Genomic DNA, 24,778 nt, shown 5'->3' with positions numbered 1-24,778 from the left:
GTTTTGTAAGATTTTTAGACAAAAGAAGGTGAAAAAGGTAAAGGACCATTCATCTAAGTCCTATACATCCAGTCGCGGTCAATGATCGATGCAAATTTGCCTCCTAAATACCTCAGCACGTCAAATACAGTTATTTAGGAGGCGAATGTAAGCGTATCGAATCTCGGCGAGGTTTCGTCCAGTTTCTTACTCTCTTACCTTGTCGACGTCTTCCTCCACCGTAAAAGTGCTGGACGTGAGAACGGTGCCCCTCGTGGTTAAGCACCGGATCGCCGGATTTCGGCTTCTCGCGAAGGCCAGTGCCGCCTTGGCACTCTCGGCAACCTGCGCCACGTACTCGGGATTTAGAGTCGCTTTCGACGCTGGAGGACAATCTCTCGCATCGGCGCCTCGAGCTAGACCTTCGAGTTCGTTTAGTACTGCAACAAAAAAGAATATTTCCACTCGTTGAGCACGTGCGAAAGAACCGTGTCGAAATTTGCGTCGCGTGCGCGGGAGAGTACAAAGGAATCAAGATTAATCACCATTGAATTGATGAAAAAATAAGCGTGAATCTTAAAAATTTAATTCTTATAGAAGAGAAGAAAAGGAATTCCGCATCGAAAAAGTTTATTATTATAAGGCATGTAATTATGATTCGTGAAAATACAGCTCAATTATAATGCTTTAATATTATACGTATAAGAAGATAAACTTTACATTTATATATAAAAAAAATAGCAAGAACTTTAGAAAATTTACGATATAGAAATAATAAGCATATATTGTGAATGAGTCCTTCTCCCAATTTCATTCGTATAATTTATCGATGATCTAAACGCAGACATCGAGAATGATTCATTCAAAAGATTCTCTCCTCGAAATTCTTTACACAATTATACGAATACAAATAAAACTCAAATTAATCCCTCCCTCTTAAATATCAAAATCCAAAGATTTAAAAGAAAATTCATGTCTGTGACCATCACTAAGCGACATGTTCACTCGATGGGATCGATCTCGTCTTTCGTGGCCGAGATTGAGGAAAACGGGATGGTGATGTGCTGTTAAGGCAAAGGGCCATCACAGCCGCGTTCAAAAGCCACTCGCCCCGACGATCGGCGACCGCCGTATACCCGATATCGCCCACACGTACCGATCGTAGCCAGAAGGCAGCCCGCGGTACGCCGCGCCGCTGCCATCCAGCCCCATCGCGAGCATTTCGAGCCGTATACATGCATTCATGTATGAGCCGTGAGAACCTAACTGTGAACGCTCACCGTTGCTCGCCATCCGAGAGCCAGACGGGCCCCTGGTCGGCCGACTGGCCGGCGAGGTCAAAGGGCAGCACGTCGGCCGATTTTGCATGAAGGCGCACTTTCGTTTTTCGACCCCACGACCCGCACGAACGACAAAAAGGAAAGGGAGAAACGCGCGGAGCGAACACGTAACAAGACTGAAGAGAAAATTAATTTTTATTACAAAATAATGGCGCGATCTAATTATACTCAAACTTTTGTTGTTATTTTATTAACATATTCGTAAACCAAAAAATTCCTTTTTCTTAATTGGCAATTTTGATATTTAACTAATTTATTGCCTTCTTAAGAAACCAAATTTGGTCGACTAATAATTTGTAAATTTACAGAATCTTTAGAATAAGATAAAATTTTTAAAAAAATTTAAATTTCTATTGGAAAAATAATATGATAAATTCAGAGTTCAATTTCATTTCATTTCACAGCTCATTTGTCATTTTTTCAATTTTCTTTTATTTTCTCTGTACATATGCATTATTTCAGGAAAGGAGGAAGGGGAGGAAGAGAAGGAGATTATCATGAATGCTACGAGAGAGCTTTATCGACTTTATTCGCCACAGATTGCCGCGGGAGCGCGCACAGAGAAGCAATCTACGGAAAATGCAAATAGGAGATTCGCCAAACTTTCTCCGACTCGATAAATTAACCGGCTGCCACCCTCCTCCTTCCAGACACGACCCCCGAATGAACTGGCAAGGGCGGTCGGTAGTGGATGAAGTTTGCGAGACAGGAGGGAGCGGAAATAGAAAGAATAACTGCAGGGCGAGAGAATAGGGGAAACTGCATTATTTATCACCTAGGTTTGCAGACGTCATTTATCACTGCGCGATAAATATTCTGCTGTTGAAATATCGACATGAGCAATATAATCAATCTTTAAATTATACGCGATTAAACGTTCAACTAAAATATATTAAAATTACTGCTCTATATACGGCGAATACAATTTTAAAGACGAATCATATTTTTCTGAATTTTTCGCAATCCATTTTCACAACATTATTAAAATACTTTATTTCAATGAACTATTTCTTAGATATTCATCACCTCTTAAAGTTCGTCTTTCTATGTATTGATTAGTTTATCCGACTGCTCCACTTTCTTATAATTTTTTTTGTTTACTTTCAAACGAGATTTTTCAAAAGTAACGCAGTTAAAAAGCCTAACAAATGAGAGAGGCCGTGACTAATCAATAATAATCGTGATTATACCCATCAAAATCCTCGAGACGTTTGTCCTTGCCCTATCGCAACGACCTCGCCTAACAAACATTTCGGCATTCGAAACTCTTCCGCGGAAAGGATCGGCGGTGAATCCATGACAAAATAGAACGGGTAGTGACGTAAGCTTCCGCAAAACGCCGTGTCCAGATTGGCACCGTGAATCGATTTTGCTGAATCAACGATTAGATCAGCGTTAATTGGCAATAGGGACGATGATTGATGAGCCTTTCGATTTTTAGCGGCCTTGAACCTTAACACCCAATCTTGTCTTCGATTGAATGCTAAAGCAAGTGTGTCGCGTAACTTTCACAATTATTTCGAGAAGCATTGTCATCCGATATTAAAAAAAAACATATATTTCTCTAATATACAGTTATACATTGAAATCTTGTGTCGGCTTATATTGATAATTTCTCTTCTTACTATTTGATTTATTTCATATTGAGCCTTATACTTTCTAATTTAACAAATATTGCTTTTTACACTATTGCTATAACGTGATGTTTTATATAATATATAGTAAATTAAATTATTATAACTTTGCTGGAAAATATCTGTCTACGTCTAAATACCGAATATACCTGCAAATGCGATTGCGCGTTCTAAGATAAGTGTTCGCAAAATAAATACATCGCAGATCAGAGGCTCGAGTAGTTAAGATATACGCGCTCGAGGCAATAAATGCTCCGAATGTCCGTCTTGTCGTCATAGCCGTAACTCCAGACGCATTACTCTAAAGCACCGTGAAAATGTCAGTCGCGCCGTGGAAGATTGTAAATTTATCGCTGATTGCGTTTCGCTGAGCAACGAGTGTCTATAAACCGCGACTATTAAAAAAGAAAGAACCGGTCGTTCCGACGGTGCCATGCGTCACCGTTGTTGTCATCATCATCGACCGTTTGACAGAAACGAGCATCCTCGTACGCATTGTCGTATTGTATAAAAAGCACGTCGATCGGAGTGTGACGTGCGATTTGATGATTCTATCGTCGGAATAACCTTCTATTCAACAATTCCAATTAAGTCGAATTCTTGTAAAAAAAAAAAAAAAAGAAATATTTATTTATAAGAGAGATAATTATCTTTAAGAAGTGTAATTACATATAATTATATTAAAAAAATATATAATAATTGAATTTTGAATTGAATTTTAATCGAATTAATCGAAGCTGAACTTAACGGGATTTCTGCTAATTAATTTAGAATTATACCTCTCCAGTAGCTATTTGTTATTCTTTACGATATACGGTAGTATAGTTACCGCTATCTCCCATCCACCCCACAGTAATGCATCGAATAATGTACGTCGAATAATAATTAATATGAGAGAATAATAATTAAAAGATTCTAATAACGTAACCTATTATGTCAGTTGAGTGTCATAAGATTTAAATTGAGCATCACGAACAACTTGTGTTGCGTATCAAAGTTCCGCGTCATTACATTCTTTATGAGTACAGACTCCAGCCTCCATTTCCTCAATAAAAATTTGATTGAAAGCCATCATCAATTTTACAATGGTTTTTCTTTCAACGTCAAATAGTCCGATAATTAAATATGTCGCGCATTAAAATTCCGTTAATTCTAAAATGAGCAATAATTCTGCCCGCGAAATGTACGTTTAGCTCGTAAAGTCCAGCTTGTGTGAGAAAATTCAAAATTTATATAAATTACATATTTATTGTAGACATAACATAGAGTAGCACGGGTACTGTTATATCTCCATAGCGGAACGCAATGAAGACATAACACGGCTCTATAAATCGGTATGTCGCGGAGAGTGCTACGGATTTAACTGCTTCGAGAGCCGCGACGATGACTCGGGACCGTGATTTCGTTCGGGTCGTATCTCTCGATGTGGGACCGTTAAAGGAAACGCACTCCCGACAATGCGCCGCGACTGATCGACGGCGGTGGAAGAGGAATTGCTCAACGCTAATTGGAGCGGAGGAATCGACGGCGGGTTCGCATTCCTCGGTGTCATCATCCTCCGGCCGGCGTCGGAGAACCGGGAGCTGACGCAAGCGCCGTTAATGGCCGTATCGGTCGGAGTTCGATCCGGCGGCTCCCGCGATCGGGACAAAGCGTTTCGCGCCGCGGGTACCTATATAGGACAATCCATTCTCACGAGAACGAGGGGACGAGGGAGCTCTCCCCCCACCCCTGCGACAAGTGACGCGTAATGACGTTGACCTAATGAACTATTCTCCGCTAGGGATCGACGAATCGACGATCGTACGTGGACGGTGCTGCAGCTTCGCTTAACGTTCGGAGACAAGGCGAATCCGAGTGTGTTTGCGCACCGACGCGATTGCTTTGACCCGAGGCGCGACCTCCGACTGGTCGCGTCATTTCTCTTCGATGACATTATCTAGACACAACCCCCTGAGAAGGTGTGTTCGGCCATTGTACAGTTTTTAGATATTTCATAGATACGTTCGATGCGCCAATAGCTGATTAAAGTATTATAATAAGTAATAACCGATTTAATTGTTGCGCACACAGTGTAATTCTGATTTTAAAAAGACATAGATCACTTGAGATAACCTGTATGTATAGAGACAAGAGATCTATTAAAATTTCCGAAGATTTTATATTCAATGAATATAATCGTTTCGTAATCGTTTCGTTGCCGCACGTTCTCAATCTTCGAGAGATAAAGAAGTTTTATGAGAGTAAATGGATGCGGCGACGAGATAAAGCAACAAGTTTACGATATTTGACAAAAATCGAGATTCTCTTCTATTTTGTTTATCCGCTATGGGTGAATGACGTTACAAAGGCTTTCTTGTCGTTTATTGATTATTTCACGCGCTTTTAAAAAGAGGAGAAAGAGTATTAATCTGAATCATATTACTGTAGCACATCCATCTTCTTTCGAGATAATCGACGACCTCCAGTCAAAAAATGATGGACGAGGGTGCCAAGTGGCGCACGTGTCTCTCGTCGATCCTTTTTCCGCGCTAAATAATATGCTAAACTTTTGTTTTCACTTACCGACGAGTGGCACCATGAGTGTGTAGATTGGCTGCGCGCCGGAAGTGGCTCTCGCGATGATCTGCAATTGCTGCAGGTAGTCGATGAAGCAGTTAGTGTCTAGCACCAGCTGTCTCGGTCTAACCTCGATTTCTACCGATACCGAGGACTTTTGTAAGATTGCCTAAACATACCAAATATATACACACACATATATAAATTTCAGTAATAAAAATATAAATGAATTATAAAATTTTAATAAGACCTAAATATCGCTTCCTTTTTTAAAATAGTCAAATATATGGAAAGGAGACATTCTTAAAAAGAAAAATATGTCAAGTATCACTCTGACGATAAAAATTAAAGTAAGTTAATGATATTACAGAGGCATATATTTAAAATGCTAATTAAAGACATTATGACTATAATTAAAGGGGACGACATTGGCGACGATTGAATTTCTCTTTCAATCGCGAATTTCATCTCAATTTTCTGTTATTGTATATAATGAAAATCAAATCTTTTTAAAATCAATAGCCAAGCAAATTTCATAGTTGAGTAATCGTCTCAATCTGCATCCATCTTCGTGATTCTCCTCCTCGTCGGAGAGAAACGTGCCGCATCTCCATGCGCATTACATGCGCACCTTCCACCGGAGAGAGAAACAAAAAGAGAAAGAGAGAGAGAGAAACAGGCGCGTGTGCGTGCAGCGCAAGATGCAGCGGAAGACGCATTATCTTCCAATTGAATCCCACATATGCGGATGGTGCTTCGCGAGAGAGGCAGTGGCGCGCACCGAACAATATCGGCTCGGCGGTATAACGTGAATGCCAAGTAGCCATTGTCATAATGTCGTAACAGAAGCTACGGACTATAATGAGGCCTCTAATATTGTATCGATGATCGATACATATCATTGACCGCAAGCTCATTTATTAAAAAGAAAAAGAAGAACACGAGAATTATCTTCGGTAATAAAAGAGCTAGTTTTAAAAGATATTTGAGCCGCTTCGTTAAAATTCAGCAACGTATTCAGTACATGTGTTATCTCCGTTCATTAACATATTCTCAGCGGCGATTTAAGGTGTTTACCGCTGTCTACGATTTTCAAGTGGAATAATATATGCAAAAGTAGCTGTTGAATACATTAGAGTCGTAAAGCTCTTCTCTCACTTTCTATTTTTCGACATTCTTCATGTAATCATTATTTAAAAGCAATTTGCTAACTAAATAAGCATTGAGAACGCAATAATACATAATCTAAAATATATAAGAGAAGAGAGATACTGAAGAGATATCGATTCGTCGAATCATTCATCCGTTATTGTAAGCCAGAATTTTAAAACACGTCCTCTACACAATTTTTTTCCGCCAAGTATAAATTTCATGAATATAACATTTAAAAACAAAAATGTGTTTCTTTCAATGAATAATTTTTAAATAAATTAAAAGAAATAATACAAACACACAGACACGTTCTCTCTCTTTTCCCTTTTTCTTGCCCGACACCAAACATTTCTTTAAATCCTTAGAAAGACTAAGAGGCCTCTTAAAATGATCCTGCAGTAGTCGGCGCGAATACATCCGCAACGGTATCTCGAGAATTATTCAATTTCGAGAGTCTCTAGGATATGGTTTCACACTAATGTCCGTGCGATGGCACGTCGCACGAGCGTCGGCGAAAAGCATGCGGGGAATCCGAAGACGAACCTAATTGCTTGCGGGGGTACGTGGACGGAATGCAAAACTAGGAGAGACCGTGCACACGCGACGTCGCCATACGAAGCCACGTCGAGCCGCACCACGCCAGTGGTGCAAATGTCATACACGTGTCGACGAGATTTCGATCTCTATTCTCGTCCTGCTGACACGTTACTCGCGGCAGTTCCCGTTCCGCAAAGGGTTAATAAATAGCCGGCGGAATTCGCCCGCGTTCGCTTTTTGACAAAGCTCGTGTGACGTGGGCACGGTGGGGTAACGAATTCGAAATTAAGTTATTATACCTAGTCGCTCTCTCGACGCTACAGGTGTACAGCCTTCTAAGAATTCGTTCCGAATTTAATATGCATATATCAAGTCGGGGAGGGAGCCCAGACGTTCCAGAAAAATATAGCTCTCGAAAACAAAAATGAGTCGACGTGCACAAAAAATGATCGCGCGGGAAAAAAGAATTCATCACGGATGTAAAGCATCCAAGATTTTTTTTACTCAAGACCGCTAATTTACGAGGCGTTACCTCGTCGTTGCATCATCGTGAGGCGAACGGCGTGCCGCCGCCGCGCTCGTGTGCGTTCTTTTCGAATTCAATGCTTCCATCCCAACGTGCCTGCCTCATTATGGCGCGCCGTGCGTGCGACAGCGACATAAAAAGGAATTTACTCCCGTTTAAAGTATTCGTGAATTCCTAAACGATGTGGCGTGTACCGTTGCGCATTCCCGCAAAACGTATAGCCGCCACCTCGCCGCGTCTTCCTCTTTCACTCTTCTTCCTCCGTCCGCGCGCTCGCAGGTTTCTCTCTCGTCACCTTTTTTTTTTCTCTCTGTGGGCCCGCTCGCACCTCGCGCCTCGCACCTCGGCCGACAGAGCCCCGGCCTGGCTCGTGAGAACCCTCGTTGAATCACGCATCGCGGCCCCTACGCCCGCGCGCATATTAAGCGCACACCGACACGGGCCTTCACACGGTCGAGCAGGCCCGCGCCCCGTAACAACATTGTAAATGCGCAACACTCGCGGAAACGTACCTGGTAAACCGTCGGGGACAGGTTCGCAGGTTCGTCCGGCGTCCGGCCGAGCTGTACGAACGTGCTCGCGCCGCGCGTGCTCGCGACGCGCTCGAACGCGGAATAACGCTTTTCTGACAAGTGGAAAAGGAAGACGAAGTCATCGATTAGACATTCATTTCCTTCTCGAATTGACAGGTATCGTCCGGATTATTCCGAGAATCGTTAACAAACGATCTTTCTTTAAGATGAAACTGTTAGATATAATATGTCTCTCTCATTACGTTATTATTCGAAATTATCTAAATAAATAATACATATATTCTAATAAAATTCTGTGGATCTAATATACAATGCTGTATTAGGATGATGCAAACCTTCGGATGTTCATTCAGCGAATTAAATTCGTATAGAATCTTGGCGAAAACTTATCAGTCTTCCGTATAATGGGTTTTACGATAAAGGGACTCTATTTCTGATCAAGTACTGAATTGATAAAACGAGCACGAAAAGACAGTGAAATATCAGATTCGGATAGGAGCTACATACATACATTTTCTTAAAGTTATACCTCTGAATAATATATCGTCGACCGGCAAAGTTCGTTCAATAGATATCAACGTTCGCGATCCTGATTCCTGATATAACATCGCGTATACGAGCAAATTGAGTACACGTACAAGTTGAGTACGGTACTTGAGAAAGAGGAGAAATAGAATCAAATCCATTATACAATCCTAGCGCTATGTGAGGAATATACCTATATATATATATATATATATAGGTATATTCCTCACATAGCGCTAGGATTGTATAATGTGTATAATTTATTCATGATAACTAATCTTTTTATATATATATATATATATATATATATATATATAAAAAGATTAGTTATCATGAATAAATTATACACATTATACGATAACGAGTACTTAATAAGTCATTTATGGTAGTTATAATAACCTGGTAATTCTCCTTGTAATTATAATAACTTAATTTGCGCATAGAAAAAGCGGTGGAGTAAGAAACGCGCAAAGATTAAAAAGTCATTTCTTGATAGCGATGCCATAATGATAATAATAATAAAAGCGGAAAAGGGGCGGAGGGGAAATATCTGCGAGAGATGAGAAATCCATATCTACCATAAGCCACGAAAGTCATTCCTGATAAAACAAGTCGGGCCATTACGTATGTACGTCGCATGCCCATCGGGCGTATATATGTTCCCATAAATCAGGCAAAATACCCAGTCTCACCGGCCGCGAACGGTCGGCGTGTATCTGCTGCTCCATAATCGTTACATCTGTTACATCGTAATCGTTATCATTTCAATTATCCACGGAGCCGACCGCGGCCGAGAGAGGGAGAAGGAGAGACGGCGAGCAGCGGGAGGAAGATCGCCGTGTCGACTCGCGCACACGCAGGTGCAGGCGCGGACGTGCGCGCTCGCGGGGTCTTGGCCGGTAACTGCTCCGCATAATTCTCGCGTTACACCGAGGGTTAAGACGTTTTCCCATAAGGGAGGCGGCACGCCGATGGCCGCGGTGATTTTTATTGACTCCGGGCTCGGACGTTATCCGCCGTGGTTGGAGCCGCGCGAGAGCAACGCGCGCGCGCTCGCGTCAACGAGCGCCGAGAGAGAGAGAGAGAGAAAGCCGGGCAAAGAGGAATCCAAAGTGCCGCGGTAAATCGCGAACGATACGATCTAAACCGCCCATTCTGCCCGCGTATACGATTTCGCGAGAGTATCCCGGGCTCCTGCCCGCGAGTTATGGATTCGTCGTCGATAACGCGCGTATATGAATATCTCGCTCGGGTTTTGGATCTACGAGCGCGCGTGTATGCGCGACGCGCACGCGCGCGTCTCTCCGAGGCCGATAATTTCCTTTCCTCGATCCCGATAATTAAACTTCTTCCGTATACCCTGTAATAAACGCTAATTCACTACACCGAGTCTCATTTGCATGGAAAACTCGTTACGCGTACACCACCGGCAATCGCCGTGAAATAGATAGCGAGTAGACGCTCAAGTTTTCCGGAATCTCTCTCGGCGAGAGAATCCGTGAAAATCGCTCGCACGTACGCTCGCCGGACCGCCATTGAGGCGGGCGACAAAAAAAAACTGGCGAATCAAAAGGAATAGGCGATGGAAGATGTAAAAATTAAAATGGGACTCGAAAGCGAAAGTTCTGTCGGCGGTATCGCGCGGCGAAGAGAAACAGGGAGAGATTATAACTCTATCCTGATTTTATTGGCCGCTTTACCCCGACGGAATTAACGTGAGCCGAGTTACACGGGCAATATATTACGGGGAATCGCATTTATAAATGAAACCAACGGTGGCGGTCCGCGACCCCGCCATGCGTCCGTAATAGCGCTTCCAAATCGGATTGCTTTACCCCTTCGTGGCCACCATAAACCACTTCCACGTATAAGAATCGTCCGCGACAGCGGACCGGTTATCTCCTCAGATTTTATTAGGTTCTCCGAACCTGTTACGAGAACAAATGGCGACCTCGAGTAAATCGCGGTGGGATTTTCGCGAATTAATGCGACCGCTGCAATTTGCTACCCAGCGACGCACACGACGAATTCTCGTTGGTCTTGAAATTATTTGCCAGTTTATAAAGGGTTCAAAAGAAAGAAAATGATGAAGATAAAGCCAAAGTTTGTAAGATCCGCTTTAGGTACGACATTACATTTAAAGATTAAGTTCAAGACTTGTAAGTATTCCACTTATAAAGTTGTATCTAAAATGGATCTTACAAATATAACTTACTTCAGGATGCTTTTTGAACCCTTCAAATACAGCCGAGTTTTTTTCTTCGAATTTTTTAGTTTTATTCAAGATTCTATAAAAAAAAATTCTATAGAATCTCGAATAAAACTAAAAAATTCGGCCGAAATTATCTTTTCGTCATTCTTCCTTTTGTGTTATTGACAAGAGACAATGAGAGAATAAACGAAAGTAGCAACAGCTACCTGAAAGATAAATAGTTTCATTTCGGATCAAGCGTTAAAAGTTTATTGAAGTAATATATCCGCGCAAAAAACGAGCAGATCTTCAACGTGTATCTGTTCGCTTCCTTTCTGCGCAACCCGCAGACACACTCTCCGCTTTAACTACACCAAGAGTACCTCGTTGCAACGACGCAAACATTGACATTGTCACGAGCTACACGAATCTTTTTCTTTTTTCACTTGTCTCCTCCCATCTTCGTCTCCGGAGAAAAAGAAACGAAAAGAGAGAGAAAGCTCGAAGATAGAGAGAAAGAGAGAGAACCATCGGTCGAAGTACAGTGAAAAAGAAGAAGCAAAAGAGTCTGTTTACACTGCCGATGACTGAACTAATAGAAACGACGAGAAGTGGTACTCGCTTTTCGATTTTCAAAGGCGCGTCGTCGGGCGCATTCCTGAGATATTTCTCGCCGCCGTCTCGCGCCGAGGGACGGAAGGTAAATTGAAAACTGGAGGAATACGGAAGATCCTGCGAGATGCACGGCATCGGCGTCGATGCACTCGATACAGAAACGCCGAGAATGAGCCGAGGCGAGAAATGTCAACCTTCCGTAGGGCTCGAAAGCCCGGCGAATCGGAAGGAAACTCTCGCCTCCGGCGCGACGAGATGGCAAAGTAAATTGTCGCCTATGTTGTACGAGTGGAGAACGATGTTGCAGATGCCAAGCGGCTCGAAAGCTGTCGACGAGAGGCGGAAAGCCCGAAAAAAAGAGGAATCAAGAAAGGAAAGAAAGAGAGAAAGAAGAAAATGTCAAAACCAGGAGGACTCGTGCGATGTGAAGTGGAAATACATCAGAATTTCATGTTATATTTTTATTTCTAGCCTCTCTGGTATTTTAAAGGGCAAACCGCCGATGTTTATCGATCGGAACCGGAAAACTGGTCTCCTTCTAGATGACCTTTCCCTCTTGGAAGACAAAAAGCAATCCAATTGCATATAATATATCCGCAAATGTAGGACTTCGGTAGAATTTATACTTTGTACATATGCAACTGATAAAATATGATGAAAGTTCAGGTGAGTTTTTAAACCGATAGCGAAAACGGGTGCAAACGTTGATAATTTATTGGATTGGAACCATTTGACGATATTGACCTTTGACGAGCCATTTGGCGAACGTTCGTGGTATAACTCATTTCACGGTAGATTAGCGTAGGGGCGCACTTTTGGGCGGCGACTACGACACTCCAGGGAAACGAAGTGTTCTTCCCTAATATCACGGAAATTAAAGATCCGTCTTCTCGCGGGAACGGGGAAACAGCCATTACCGTGCGAGCGTCGAGGGACAACGGGCATACAATGTCCTTCTCGTTGGCGACAGGACCCCTTAGAGTTTGGACCGAGGGATATGACAGTCGAGAAAATGTTATCTCGAGTCTGCGGGTGATGTGGCGAGGGTGTAGTCCGACCGCGGTGGTTCCCGCGGGACCGTCGACTCTCGTAATATCTCGACCATAAATGTTTGAATACGTAGCCCCGACACTCCGGCTGTAGCCTCGCAAGAGGATATCTTCATGTAACAAATGTGAAAGATAGGAAGGAAAGATTTTTAAGTAGCGAGAACGAGAATGCGCATTTCCGAAACAAGCACATCTACAAACAAATTCTTTTATATAGCTTTAAACTTTCGCACAGATATAAGTGCAAAATTTACCATTGGTCACAATTCGTTATAATTGCTCGACAGTTTGAATAAAACATTAATAAATAATTAGATTATATTGCAATTTTGTTCTAAACTCAGCAGTAATATACCGACTAAAGGATTACCATACGTACATTTTAATTTATATATGTACAATAAAACATCTGTGAAAATTGTTATGGACATTGTTCGTAAGCTACTAAAAACTCATATACATTAATATATTTGTAGGTATTATTAAAACCTCACAGCGCAAGCTGCATAAATGAATTTTACCATATTATTAATAACCAAAAATAAAATATCCAAGCTTCTCTCTCCCTTTCTCCCTCCCTCCCTCCCTCTCTCTCTCTCTCTCTCTCTCTCTCACGACGCCGAGAGAAGTATCAGCGTGGTCCTGCGGGGCTAATATTAAAAAGGCAACACGAGATTTCGCGGACGTCCGAAACGTTTTACGTCGGCTGCGAGATGAAATTCGGGACGTGCGCCCCGTCGTGCCGCGCGCACGGTGAAATATAAGTTCACCCAGCGGGAAACGGATCCCGCGAAAGAGGAACGAGGAGCGAGAGCTCGTCACGACAGGTGTCTGTCTCGTTGCCGTACCGTCCGGTGGGGGATTTATTTCTCTGATAGGTATAATTTATTCATACGCATATGCCGTTACACGTACACGTATAAACGCGGAATGATACCGCCGCCGCGTCGTTAGCCCTCGCTCGCGCAACGGAGAAAGCAACGAGAGCAAATGCCGTAAATCACAATAAAGCGTATCGTTTATTAACGATCCCATTTAACCAACCGCGGCATTACGTTTCGCCCGAAAATCGCGTCTCGCATGCATTTTACAATGAATACACGGCAATCGCGCCGCATTCATATTCCGCCCGTTACCCGGGACCCGCCTAAACGATTCGGCCACGGAATCGCCGCCGAATACGCGATAAATTATCCATTATGCGGAGAATACGCGAGAGATATCGATTTGGTATATATACCCCTCCGAAACGACGACGAAACGTCCACCGCCATCGCCTCCCGATATACCACAATACAGCCCCCGACTGCCCTACGGCTACTAACAACATAGGGTACCCAACAACAATGGTGGACGTCAAAACGCCCGGGTCGTTACCGTCGTCGACACTAATACGCCAATTGTTGCCCGTCGCCGTCGACCCGGGCTAATTAATTGGACAGCGATATGAAGTTTCGTTGCAGTTTCGCGCGCGGTAGCGAAATGCCAATCCGGCTTATTGTAGGTGGACAGGCTGTCGGCGAAAGAAAATAGTGCCAATCAAAGACCCTTGCTTTCGCATCCATGTTACGATTTAGCGACAGCGCTAATAAAAAATCGATTCAAGATGAGAAACGAGAGAAAATATCAATACTGACAAATCGAATTAAATAAAAAAAAAATACCAATTATAAATATGCTAAATTCTCAATTCGAACTCTTCGCTCTTGAATCTGCAAGGATTGGAACTCTAAAGCGTTAATAATTGCGTGTCTTAAAGTTTAAAGAATCAAAAATTCAAATTATGCGATTATCTATATCGCGAAGGCGACTCTTACTAATTTAAGTAAGCAATATCAATACAACGAAGATAAAAGATTCTTTCCCGAGAGGTTTCGCCCTCCAGCCTATAATGAATTTGATAAGAACAGTGTCACACACAGAGCGCGATAGCGACCGTGTAAATCCCTGCCTAAAAGATGCTCAAACGAAATCATCCTGCACAACAGTAACCGTTATAGCGACCGTTTGGAGCTGCGCCAACAGAGGATAATTGCTTTAAAGTAATTAGCTACCACGTGTTCACTTCACTCTTACTTGATGCCTCCCCACCCCCTCCCCTCTTCATCGTCTTTGTTGTCTGTCGCGTTCTCCATCTCCTCTTTCTTCTCTTAACTCTCGCCATCGGTAGCCAGACACACACCCGCCCATAAAACGTAATTGCTTTTCGGTTTAATCACGTTTTTTATTGACCGTTTGTCGCGAACGGATATATCTCTCTGGGCTCGCGTTAGCTACGCGAACCTCATAACGGATAAAATATTATCTCCTTAGCGACGTCGTTGTCGTCTCTCGCGGCCGTCTGTACCGTTGTTCATTTCGTCTTGGTGTAAACTAACGCGCAATAATGAGCACAGAACAAATGTTCTTCTTCCTATGTAAAAAAAAATAAATATCATATATACATCGCCCAAAATCGTAAAAAAAATATATTCAAATAAACTTTTTTATCCGCCGTGACCTCAGGCGTCTCAAAATTGCATCATATCTTTGCGAAGCAGTCTGTTAATCTCAAGGACCTTTAGTAGCATCTTATATTTTCGTAGGAGCATCCTGGGAATACAACTACTCGTAGAAATAATAATTTTAATTTTAACACGCGTCCTACCATTTCCCGCAGGATGATCTCTCTTGCAGATATCTCCTTCACACAAGACTTGAAACCGACTTCTCTATGTAAGGTCTCACATAAAAACGGAATAAAAATTAGATAAGACATCACGAATAAGTGTAATTGTGGGACAAACAGAAATAAAAATAGGACGATGTTCTGTACTTTAACTATCGTCGACGCAATTAACAACGATAGAGACACGTTAACCTTGGTTGGACCACGTACTTTCTACGATAATTTCAAGCTTAAAAAGACCGGCAAATGAAAATAAATCAAAAGACGTATCTCGTAAATTGTAAAAGGAGAAAACCAACCGCTAAAGTTTTTGGTAAACAAATTTTTAAAATGTTGTTTTTGCAACTCAATAACTAATTGAACATGAGAAAAAACAGAACTATTTACAAAATTACATGTTACATACTTTACAATATTATACATGCTCGCATTAGCTATATATTATTGACACGTCAATGATGGTAAAAGATGTTCGGACATGCTTAAAAATATCGTGGAGATTAAAGTCTCGTGGAGGGCAAAATTTTATGCGGCCGCATAATTTGAGCAGTTTACGAGTAAATGGAGTAGTTCGGAGAAATTATCTTCGGTCGCAATTTTCGCTCGTTCGTAGCCCGGGAGAGGAACATCGGGCTATTAATTTGTATACAAGATTTGTGCGCGCACGCAAGAGCGCAGAAAAAACACCGACGATGCTCCATGCACAGAGAAGGGGATAAATGAAAATTTTGCATACCGACTTTGCAGGGCGGTCTTAATTGTGGTATGTAAATTAGGGTATATTTAGGTACACGCTAATGCATGTTTTTCCCCGAAGCATGCAGAAACAGCGCAAACATTCGGATTGCAGGGTGAATAAAAGGAAATTTCGAGACGAAACCGAGAGAGGAACTGGCCTCTCCCGTCCGCGGGAGAATTAACGTCATGAGCGTGAGAGGTCGTCTCACGATTTTTTTCGAGGCAGGCGAGTAAAAATTTTTTAACCATCCTCCTCGCCGCATTCATCACCAGGGGCAAACTCGGGATATGCGCAGAAATAGAGCCCTAATGAAAAATCCCGTAGTTCCAATAAAATAAAAAAATACAAAATGCCCGGCAAAAAAGATATATTGAGTTCTTTGATTGCGGTTTTATAACATTTCATTTTATATATCGCTTTCTAATTTAAGCTTGTAACTTAGAACCGTAATCGATGATTTAATCAAGCGGTCATTTAATCGGATCAAATATCAATTTCTTTTCTCAAAGTAATCTCCGGCTATTATATCTTCGCTCCGCTTTTTACAATGACAGATTAATCCTCATTGTATAATTCTGATTCTCGCAAATCGAAATTTTCTTGAGCATGTTCCGAATACATCCGGTTGTATCTCATATTTTATACTCTCGTATTTTCTTCCACTAACATGCGTAACAATTTATAATTACAATCGTTAAGTTAATTGCGACATAATTATAAATAAAAAAGATTATAAAAGGTTCTTAATACCGCGTTCTCTATAAATTTTTGAATGTAATAACAATAACAAAACAGTCAATCTAATGTAATAATAAAATAACAGTCAAGATATTAAAAGTGAAATGTCTTCATATCGTTCAGTGGGGCTGTGATAATAAGCCCCGAGACCTCGGGGCCACTGCGCGTTTATCCATGCTAGAAAGACGCCATTGGGCATAACTTTATGAATGTACGCGATCTAATAACAGAAACACGGGGAGAGAAGAGAGGGGGTCGGTGGGCCGAGGGGATGCACGCAGAAGAAACGGCAGGATGGAGATTCCAGGATAACCTTCGCATCCGCGGCGAGCACTTGAACTCTCTCCGTATATGAAGCGGATTTAATTGGCATAATAAACCTTTAAATAGAAGCCTCGCGCAGAGAAGCGAATGGTGTGTTAAGAGGTCGTTGGAGCGATTTTCTACCTCCTTCTCGCTCTCGCGAAGCCAGTTTAGATACCCCGAGATCCGCGTGTATACTCGTAAGTACGAGTTACGTCCGGAATGAAAGATTCGCGAGATATTGATGCATATATAATAGCGCGGAGGGATCGTAATAAATAAATAATGCTTTAAGGCGGACGTAAGGCGATTATTTCATCAGTTTTGACTCAGGAACGCCTCAGCGCACGTGCAAAAGTCACGTTTCGATGATATAAAGTGAGAATTCTAATCAAATAAACTGTTATTAAATTATATTTCGCTTATTTAATATTTATTATACTGTTTCGTTCCTCTCTCTTTCTTTCTCTTTTAAACTGCAATTTCGATTAATTTAAACGTTATGATCTGTATTGCCTAATGGTATACCTTCCTCTTAATTTCTAAAAATCGTTCAGAAGAAAATTGAGTCCGGTTCTGAAACAAGCCGCTCCAATATTACATCAATCTCGGCGGTTGGAAATTAAGGCGGAGCCACGAGTATGGATTTCAGTATGCGTAAAAGCCAATATATGCGACCAAAAAATGTCTCGAGGAAATGAAACTCGCTTCTTGCAACATCCTTCGTATCACGGTGCGTTACCGTTAGCCCGGCCCTTGCGCGACCGCGCCGCGCGCGCGCTTCTTTCCCTTCTTTTTCCCGTAGATCACGCCCGGTCATCTTCGTCGTCCGACCGCAACGAGAAACGAACCCGTTCGATATTTCAACAGCGAGCGACACAGGCAACAGCAGATACTCGTTACGGATATAGATCTAGCCTATTTCATTTCTCAAACAGCTGCATGTAAAATCTATACACATTAAATATCACTTAATACATCCTATTTCCTTTTTCATTTTTTCACCGGACAAGTTTATTCTAATTTTAGTCGAATTTTAAAGAATAAAATTCATTTTTTTAATAGTAATTTATCGAAAGAATCGAGCGTACACAATTTAGTTTTCTGAAAGGCGCGATTAAAAGGGAGACAACAAAATATTGCCCTATCACATTTGAACAATCACTCTAAACGTCCAGATTTCACATTTCCCGAAAGGTCGACAGAGTGATTATTTAAAAAAAAAAAAAGACACGCGAAAGATGCGCATCATTTTCTTGACAAAGAAAAATTCGGCAGAGTCGAAAAAGGTTATTAAGTATTCCCCTGAAGGAGCCCGTGGTTAAGACGCATTATCCTGGACGATGTTATCCTGGATCCGTGGCGTGCATGGTTCATCGACCAAGCATGACGGGCCGCCGCCGTGCGCAAAAAGGAAATATCCTCGAAGACCACGGGCGATGCAGATCGAGGATTAATTGGTTACAGTTCGCGATGTATACATCCCGGTTGCCCCGACGCGATGCGTACGTGCGCGCGTCTCAGATAATGCCATTATCATCGTAGCGATTAGACTGTGGACCAATTTGGCATCTTCGGAGAGCTTTTTACAGATTCCATAAATTGTCCTCTTTTTTTCCCCCGTTCCGTATACGCGCATGTGTGTGTATGTGTGCACACATACACACTCATACATACAGATACGCGCGTGCGCGCGCGGGTACACAGCAACGAAAGAGAAATATCGTTTTAATCGACGTGACCAACGGGGTTTACAACTTCTTCGCCGGGATGCAATAGCACGTGACGAGCAGCGAACGAAATGCGAATTTGATTGTTCGGAGCCGGGAGGCAAAAAAAACCTCCCGCAAAAAGTCCCGCGTAACGTGGCTATTTGCAAAACATGCGTCGAGTTGCGCTTTCGTTCGATATATGCGAACGTAAAAATGACAGGGCCGACTAAAAATATAGATTTCATCACGATGAAATCGATAACAGCGCGCCATCCATTATTTATGTAGCATCACTGTGCAATTAGAGCCAATTTACGGAGAGCCAAGAGGAAATCGCATAAAAACGAGAAGAGATTTATTTGTGCAGCAGTACCATTTTTCCCAATTTAATATCTCTCGAATTCAAACAAAAAATTTAACGGTTATCGAAATTTTTTTTACATAAACAACGTATACAAGTAATTTATACCTATGATTGTCCGTGTAAATGATATTATATAATTTCCTCTAATTTTCGGCTCGAGAAACGAGTTACGTAATTTCTCGTGTAACCAATTCAATTATCGCCACACGGTTCACGATTCCGGTATTACGAGAGTTATGGAATCAACACACGGCTGGCAACTGTACACGTTAATTAATTAACTAATTAATTAATCTCCGCCAAAAATAGCAGTTTACGTATCGTGATTGTTTGCGAGCTTGGCCCATCGAGATAATGGAGATGAGAAACGGTACCTGTCTGCCACAAAATAACGCTCGACCGAATTACCAGATCCCCAAAATACGGTAAAATTAAAAACTCATTCCCGTCACTAGGCGAACTAGCATAATCTGGGCCGGAGTTTACGGTTTAACCGGTTCGCGATATTCGCAGCGACACGCGCGATATTTCGAGCAATTAAGCGTAGCGTTTTTCGCTCGAACTAATTTGCGTTAAAGTAATTCAAAGCTTGCGGGATGTACAAAACGCAATTCACTCGACTCGAGTGGCATAATCCAGATTCACCGTTGTCCGCGGAAAAACTGGTTCCGAGGTATTACGCATGCAACAGGATTGTTCTAGATTCCAAGGCAGATTCATTCAGGCGTTAAAATTGACCCGCGAATTTCAGATAACATCATAATTGTTTAACTATACAGTATTTCACTGAAAAAAAGTGAAGATCTTCATAGCAAATTGTCAAGAAATTATACTAATCATATAAATATGCATAATCATACATTGCAAGTAATATAGTAAACGTCGAAAAAAATTAAATCCTCCATATTCATATATATTTTCGTTACAAATAACATTAGGATATTAATATCAGGATATTTCACAATTAATATGCAATATTTAATGCCAAATTTTGGAGATTAATTAAAATCATAAATTCTGATATGAAAATGTCGAGGTCGTAATAGCTTCGGGTCATAAGCGATCAAAGTTGATCGATGATATTACCCGTGCTTTAAACGCGTACCAATTTGTCGGTTATTGATTTTCACAACTCAATGAACTATGTAATTACTACCGTCTCTTCGATTATCGAACTTTGATAACGAACTTTGAGAATCATAAGAATAATTGAAGAACACTGAACGCACTAAATTTCCTCCCTTTAACCTTTTTTTCTTTATTTTTGTGAAATAAGCTGTCAAACACACGACAATTTAATCCATGAACAAATTACTATCGAATAATATCTTGCTTAAATTGTATGTAAAATCTACATTAAAATCTATATAATTCAGTTCTAAATTCAGTTTTTTGTTTTAAACAACATTTTGATTAGAAGTAAAAAAAAAACGTTGACTGAAAACAGATTATTTTTGTATATATTCCGTTATTTCACTGCTGTTTCTTCACGACATTCACACACCACTCGCGAAAGAGCGGTTAATTACATATGATCGCGCACACACCAATTATCAGGATACCATCATCGCGCGACACTTTGCACGGTACTTTGGGCCTTAATCACGTAACGTATACCCTGTCACATTGTGAGGGAAGAACTGCGTGAAAAAAGTGCGATGATAAATCTAAAACGGTAGTTTTAACGAATCACCGATGTACAAACGCTACCAGTTACGCGATGCGAGATTAACACGAATATATGTTATAAAATATGAAATTAATTATAATTATATTTAATTAATATAAATGTCGCAACGCTACTTGATTCGGTATCAATCCGTTACATAACCGTTACATTCCGTTAATGACCGTTGCTCCACTTGGTGCATTTTAAATTAATGGATACAATTACAATTTAAATTATGAAAAATTCAAATAATATGCGATGCACGATACTTTAGAGAAATGACTATTGACCGTGAATATCGCAACGATTTATAATTCCTTCTATATCGCTTCGATTCCCGCCTCAAGTAATGCCGTAAGTAACTGGCATAAAATATGTATCGATAAATAGCCTTTGATAAATAGGAACGCTTATGAGTCGTTAATCGCAGGAATTAATCAATAATAATAGCTGTTCGTAAAAGATTATCGCGATTGGTATTCTTTAGTATTTGTCGCGATACAGGTAATGCGAGGGTACGCGAAGCGGCTCACTCCGCTGCTTGCCGGCTCGAGAATCTTCCTGCGCGAATCATAGTGCGGCGACTTTCCGTAAACAATAGAATATAACAACAAACGTCGTAGCTGTTAACCGACTTTATTTTAATTTTTAAATATTTAATACGACATAAACTAAAAATCAGTGCCAAGTATTCTGCGCTTTGCGAATTTTAAAATATTAAAGCTATATATTTAAAAGGCGTATCTCACGGCTGCTCGTTACAATCGTTACACAATTAATTCGGCAATTCGCGCTTATCTTGCATTCTCGATCCAAAAATAGACAAATTCTAAATCGATCAAAAAGAAGTATATAAGGAAACATTGCTGAATACATACTAATCGCCTCTCATCGTATCTCATCAATATATTTATTATTATTTAATATAATCAACATTTAATGACAAAAATGTTTTATTTTTAATGGATTATTTCATATTTTTGTCATTAAATGCCGATTATATTAAATAAGAATATAAAATATTTATGAAATACAATTTAAACAGTACGCATTTAGCAAGCTCTCCCCTATATAAATATAAATAGAGCAGGATATGAGATATATTCAAGTCGCCTTTAACGAAATGGCTACCACTCGTAATACCATGTAGCAATAATTTATAATGTTGTCTAGCTTAGATTTCTATTTCAAATATATATATTACACGAGATATATCCGATATATTACAATAAACATTTGTTATCTCTCGATCTTACTTTCGATCGTGGAGAATAAATTAATCACGCAGACTGCAGGTGATTATTAGACGTTCATCATTATCATTCGAAGTGAATAATCGCATTTTGTAGGGTAATACAACGATACACGGAACGGCTTTATAACCCGCTGGCTCGAGTCTGGCTGTAATACGCGAATGATAGCGCGGCGACCTTACGTAAACAATAGTGTGCTATACACTGTAATAATAAACATCAAGGCCGTACGTCAAATACGACTTGTTTTGCCCCGAGCACAATATAAACTAAACATACGCCGAATATTCTGTTCCGCGAATTTTGAAGTAGTTATTAAAAAGCGATCGATGCGTATGTGTAACATAATATGTTTTCTCGTTACTCGATTTCATATTCCGTGAGGCAGGAATCAAAGCGGTAGAAATTACAAATCGTTACAATATTTACAGGCAGTATTATTTTATTTTACATCGCATATTCTTTAAAAAAAAAATCTTTCACAATTTAAATTATAATTTATAATATTTTTTCATTATTTTCGAATTCAATAACTGGAATAATTTTGGTCGTTAACGAAATATCACGGTGACGAATTGATTCTGAATTGAGCAGCGTTACGACACTTTATCAATAAAATAATTACAATTTTTTAATATATTCGTGTCAATCTCGCAACATAAATGCAGTGATGTTTTATATCGGTGATTCGTTAAAACTTGTTGGTATTTATATTTTAAATTTATCCGTTACATTAACTTTTCTCACACACAGTTCTTCTCTCGCAATGTGACAAGATTCATGTTACGAGATTAGACTCGGAAGTGTACAAAATGTCGCGCGACCGTCACATCCTGATAATTAGTGCGCGCGCCATTGTAATTAGCAGTGTTTTTGCAAGTGAGTATTGTGTAAATACAACGAAACAATCTGAGAGAAAAAGGAGGCCTGGGAGTCATAGGGCAACTGCGGAGCAACCATGGAGTAATTTATTATACCACCTCAGCATTTTTATATCAAAAGTTTCAATTTTTATTCAAATAAATAATATAATATTAAACTTCTGTACAGTGAAACATTCTATTGGATTGAACAAAAAGTTTGTTCCGTTTTTTTTTGTACTTAGAGTAGACTAATGCCATCTCTTAGCAAAAAACGAAACCTTCCGTTCAACCAGATATAAAATATATAAATGACTATTACAATACTATGAATATAGAATATTAAGTCGAATGAAAAGTATGTTTCACTGGAAGATTCTCTCAATGTAACTTTCGTCATTTTTGAAAAAAAATTCTGAGATCTTCGATCGAGAAAACAATTCATGTCAACAGAAAAAGAATTAGAGTTTGTCGCAAATAGCGAGTATAACTTAGTCGTTATCGCAAAAAGAAAGCCCGAATGTGTAAAAGTCCGCGTAAAAAAAGAGCAGAGTATCCGAATCCAGGAGAGAAAGACGACCTACGATAAAACTGCATCGGCACTGTCGAACAAACTACCGACGGTTACGATATCGCGGCTATTTATTTCGACGAGGTCACATTGGTCTTCTACCGAACTTTATCCTCGAAACAATTCTACGACCGAGAGTTACGAAGAGAGATCCGTATTTCCGCCTCCAGTTTCACTTCCTGATAAAAGCGTCGGTCGAAAAATTCAAGAGATACGGGAAGCTGAGTAATTTATATCGCCTTCTCGAATAGCGTGGAAAAGCCCGATAAACTTGGATTTTCTCGAAGAGGAGAAACACCCCGGAGCTCGGATTTAGGTATCATTTTATAACCAAAGCAATCGATACGATATCATTTCATTCTGTATAATATTTTTAAAGGTTTCAACTGCATTTTTCAATTATATATATACATATAGGTATATTTTTTTCTCATTAAATTAATTTAAATACGTGATATTTATATTCGTATACTTAAAACTAAAAATATCAACGCTAAAAATTAAACTGAAAAATGGAACAATCGCGCGTGTACAGGCTCTCTCTCAGGCCAGCCAACCCGTTCTGTTTCTTTTTCTTTCAGAAGAAAGATATCGCGCCGAGAAAGGAGGTAGAGAGTACGTGGCCGACCACATAGTACATACAAAATCCGGCTCCGAGCCGGGATAAGATAATAAATATGCAAAAAGGAGGAGTTTCGATGCCGTAAATAAAAACGGCGGACTTGCGTGCTGCGCGAGAGACTGCGGTGAGAGAGGATCGCGCGATCCGAAATAAAAGGACGGCAGGGTGGCGCAACAAAGGGTGGAGGAATGCGAAAAGAAGGAGGGAAAGAGAAGAGGGAGAGGGGGAGGGAGGGGAAGAGAGAGAAAGAGAGGATACAGAGATGTGAAGCATTTTCCACCTCTGTTCACAGAAAGTCAAACGCGTGCTGTAATCTCTTGATTTAGTTCGACTTATTGTTAGCCACGACGAATGCGCTTAGTCGGCACTTTGTCGATTGGCTGTTCCGAGGCGAGGCGACAGGTCTAGAGATGCGCACGAGACGAGACAAGACGAGATTTCTGCGATCTCGATCTCAATCTCGAAAAATCTTGAAATATTTATATTGATCTCGGATTTTCAAGAATCTCGAATATATGATCTTGATCTTGATCTCGAATCTCGACGAGATCTTGACGAGATTGACGAATACGAAAAATAGTTCAAAAAATACAAAAATAGTTTTATTTATAAGTATAAATAAACGTATACGTTAAAATT

At 40.6% G+C, this 24,778-nt stretch overlaps 1 protein-coding gene across 1 annotated transcript in view; it reads right to left on the bottom strand.

The window, feature by feature from the left end:
• Positions 1-198: 198 nt before the first annotated feature.
• LOC105456272 (telomerase-binding protein EST1A-like) overlaps positions 199-24,778 on the bottom strand; it is a gene marked incomplete at its 3' end in the record, with an annotated part of 85,637 nt that continues 61,057 nt past the window's right edge. Inside the window, exons 25-26 of the mRNA XM_011700217.1 lie at positions 5,519-5,681; positions 199-419 (exon numbers count right to left, since the gene is read on the bottom strand). Coding sequence (XP_011698519.1) covers positions 199-419; positions 5,519-5,681 — 384 coding nt within the window. The remainder of the gene's footprint in view (positions 420-5,518; positions 5,682-24,778) is intronic.

The sequence above is a fragment of the Wasmannia auropunctata genome, unplaced genomic scaffold (genome assembly GCF_000956235.1).
Source record: "Wasmannia auropunctata unplaced genomic scaffold, wasmannia.A_1.0 LD335736.1, whole genome shotgun sequence".
Taxonomy (NCBI): domain Eukaryota; kingdom Metazoa; phylum Arthropoda; class Insecta; order Hymenoptera; family Formicidae; genus Wasmannia; species Wasmannia auropunctata.
This window is presented reverse-complemented; position numbering and strand designations above follow the sequence as displayed.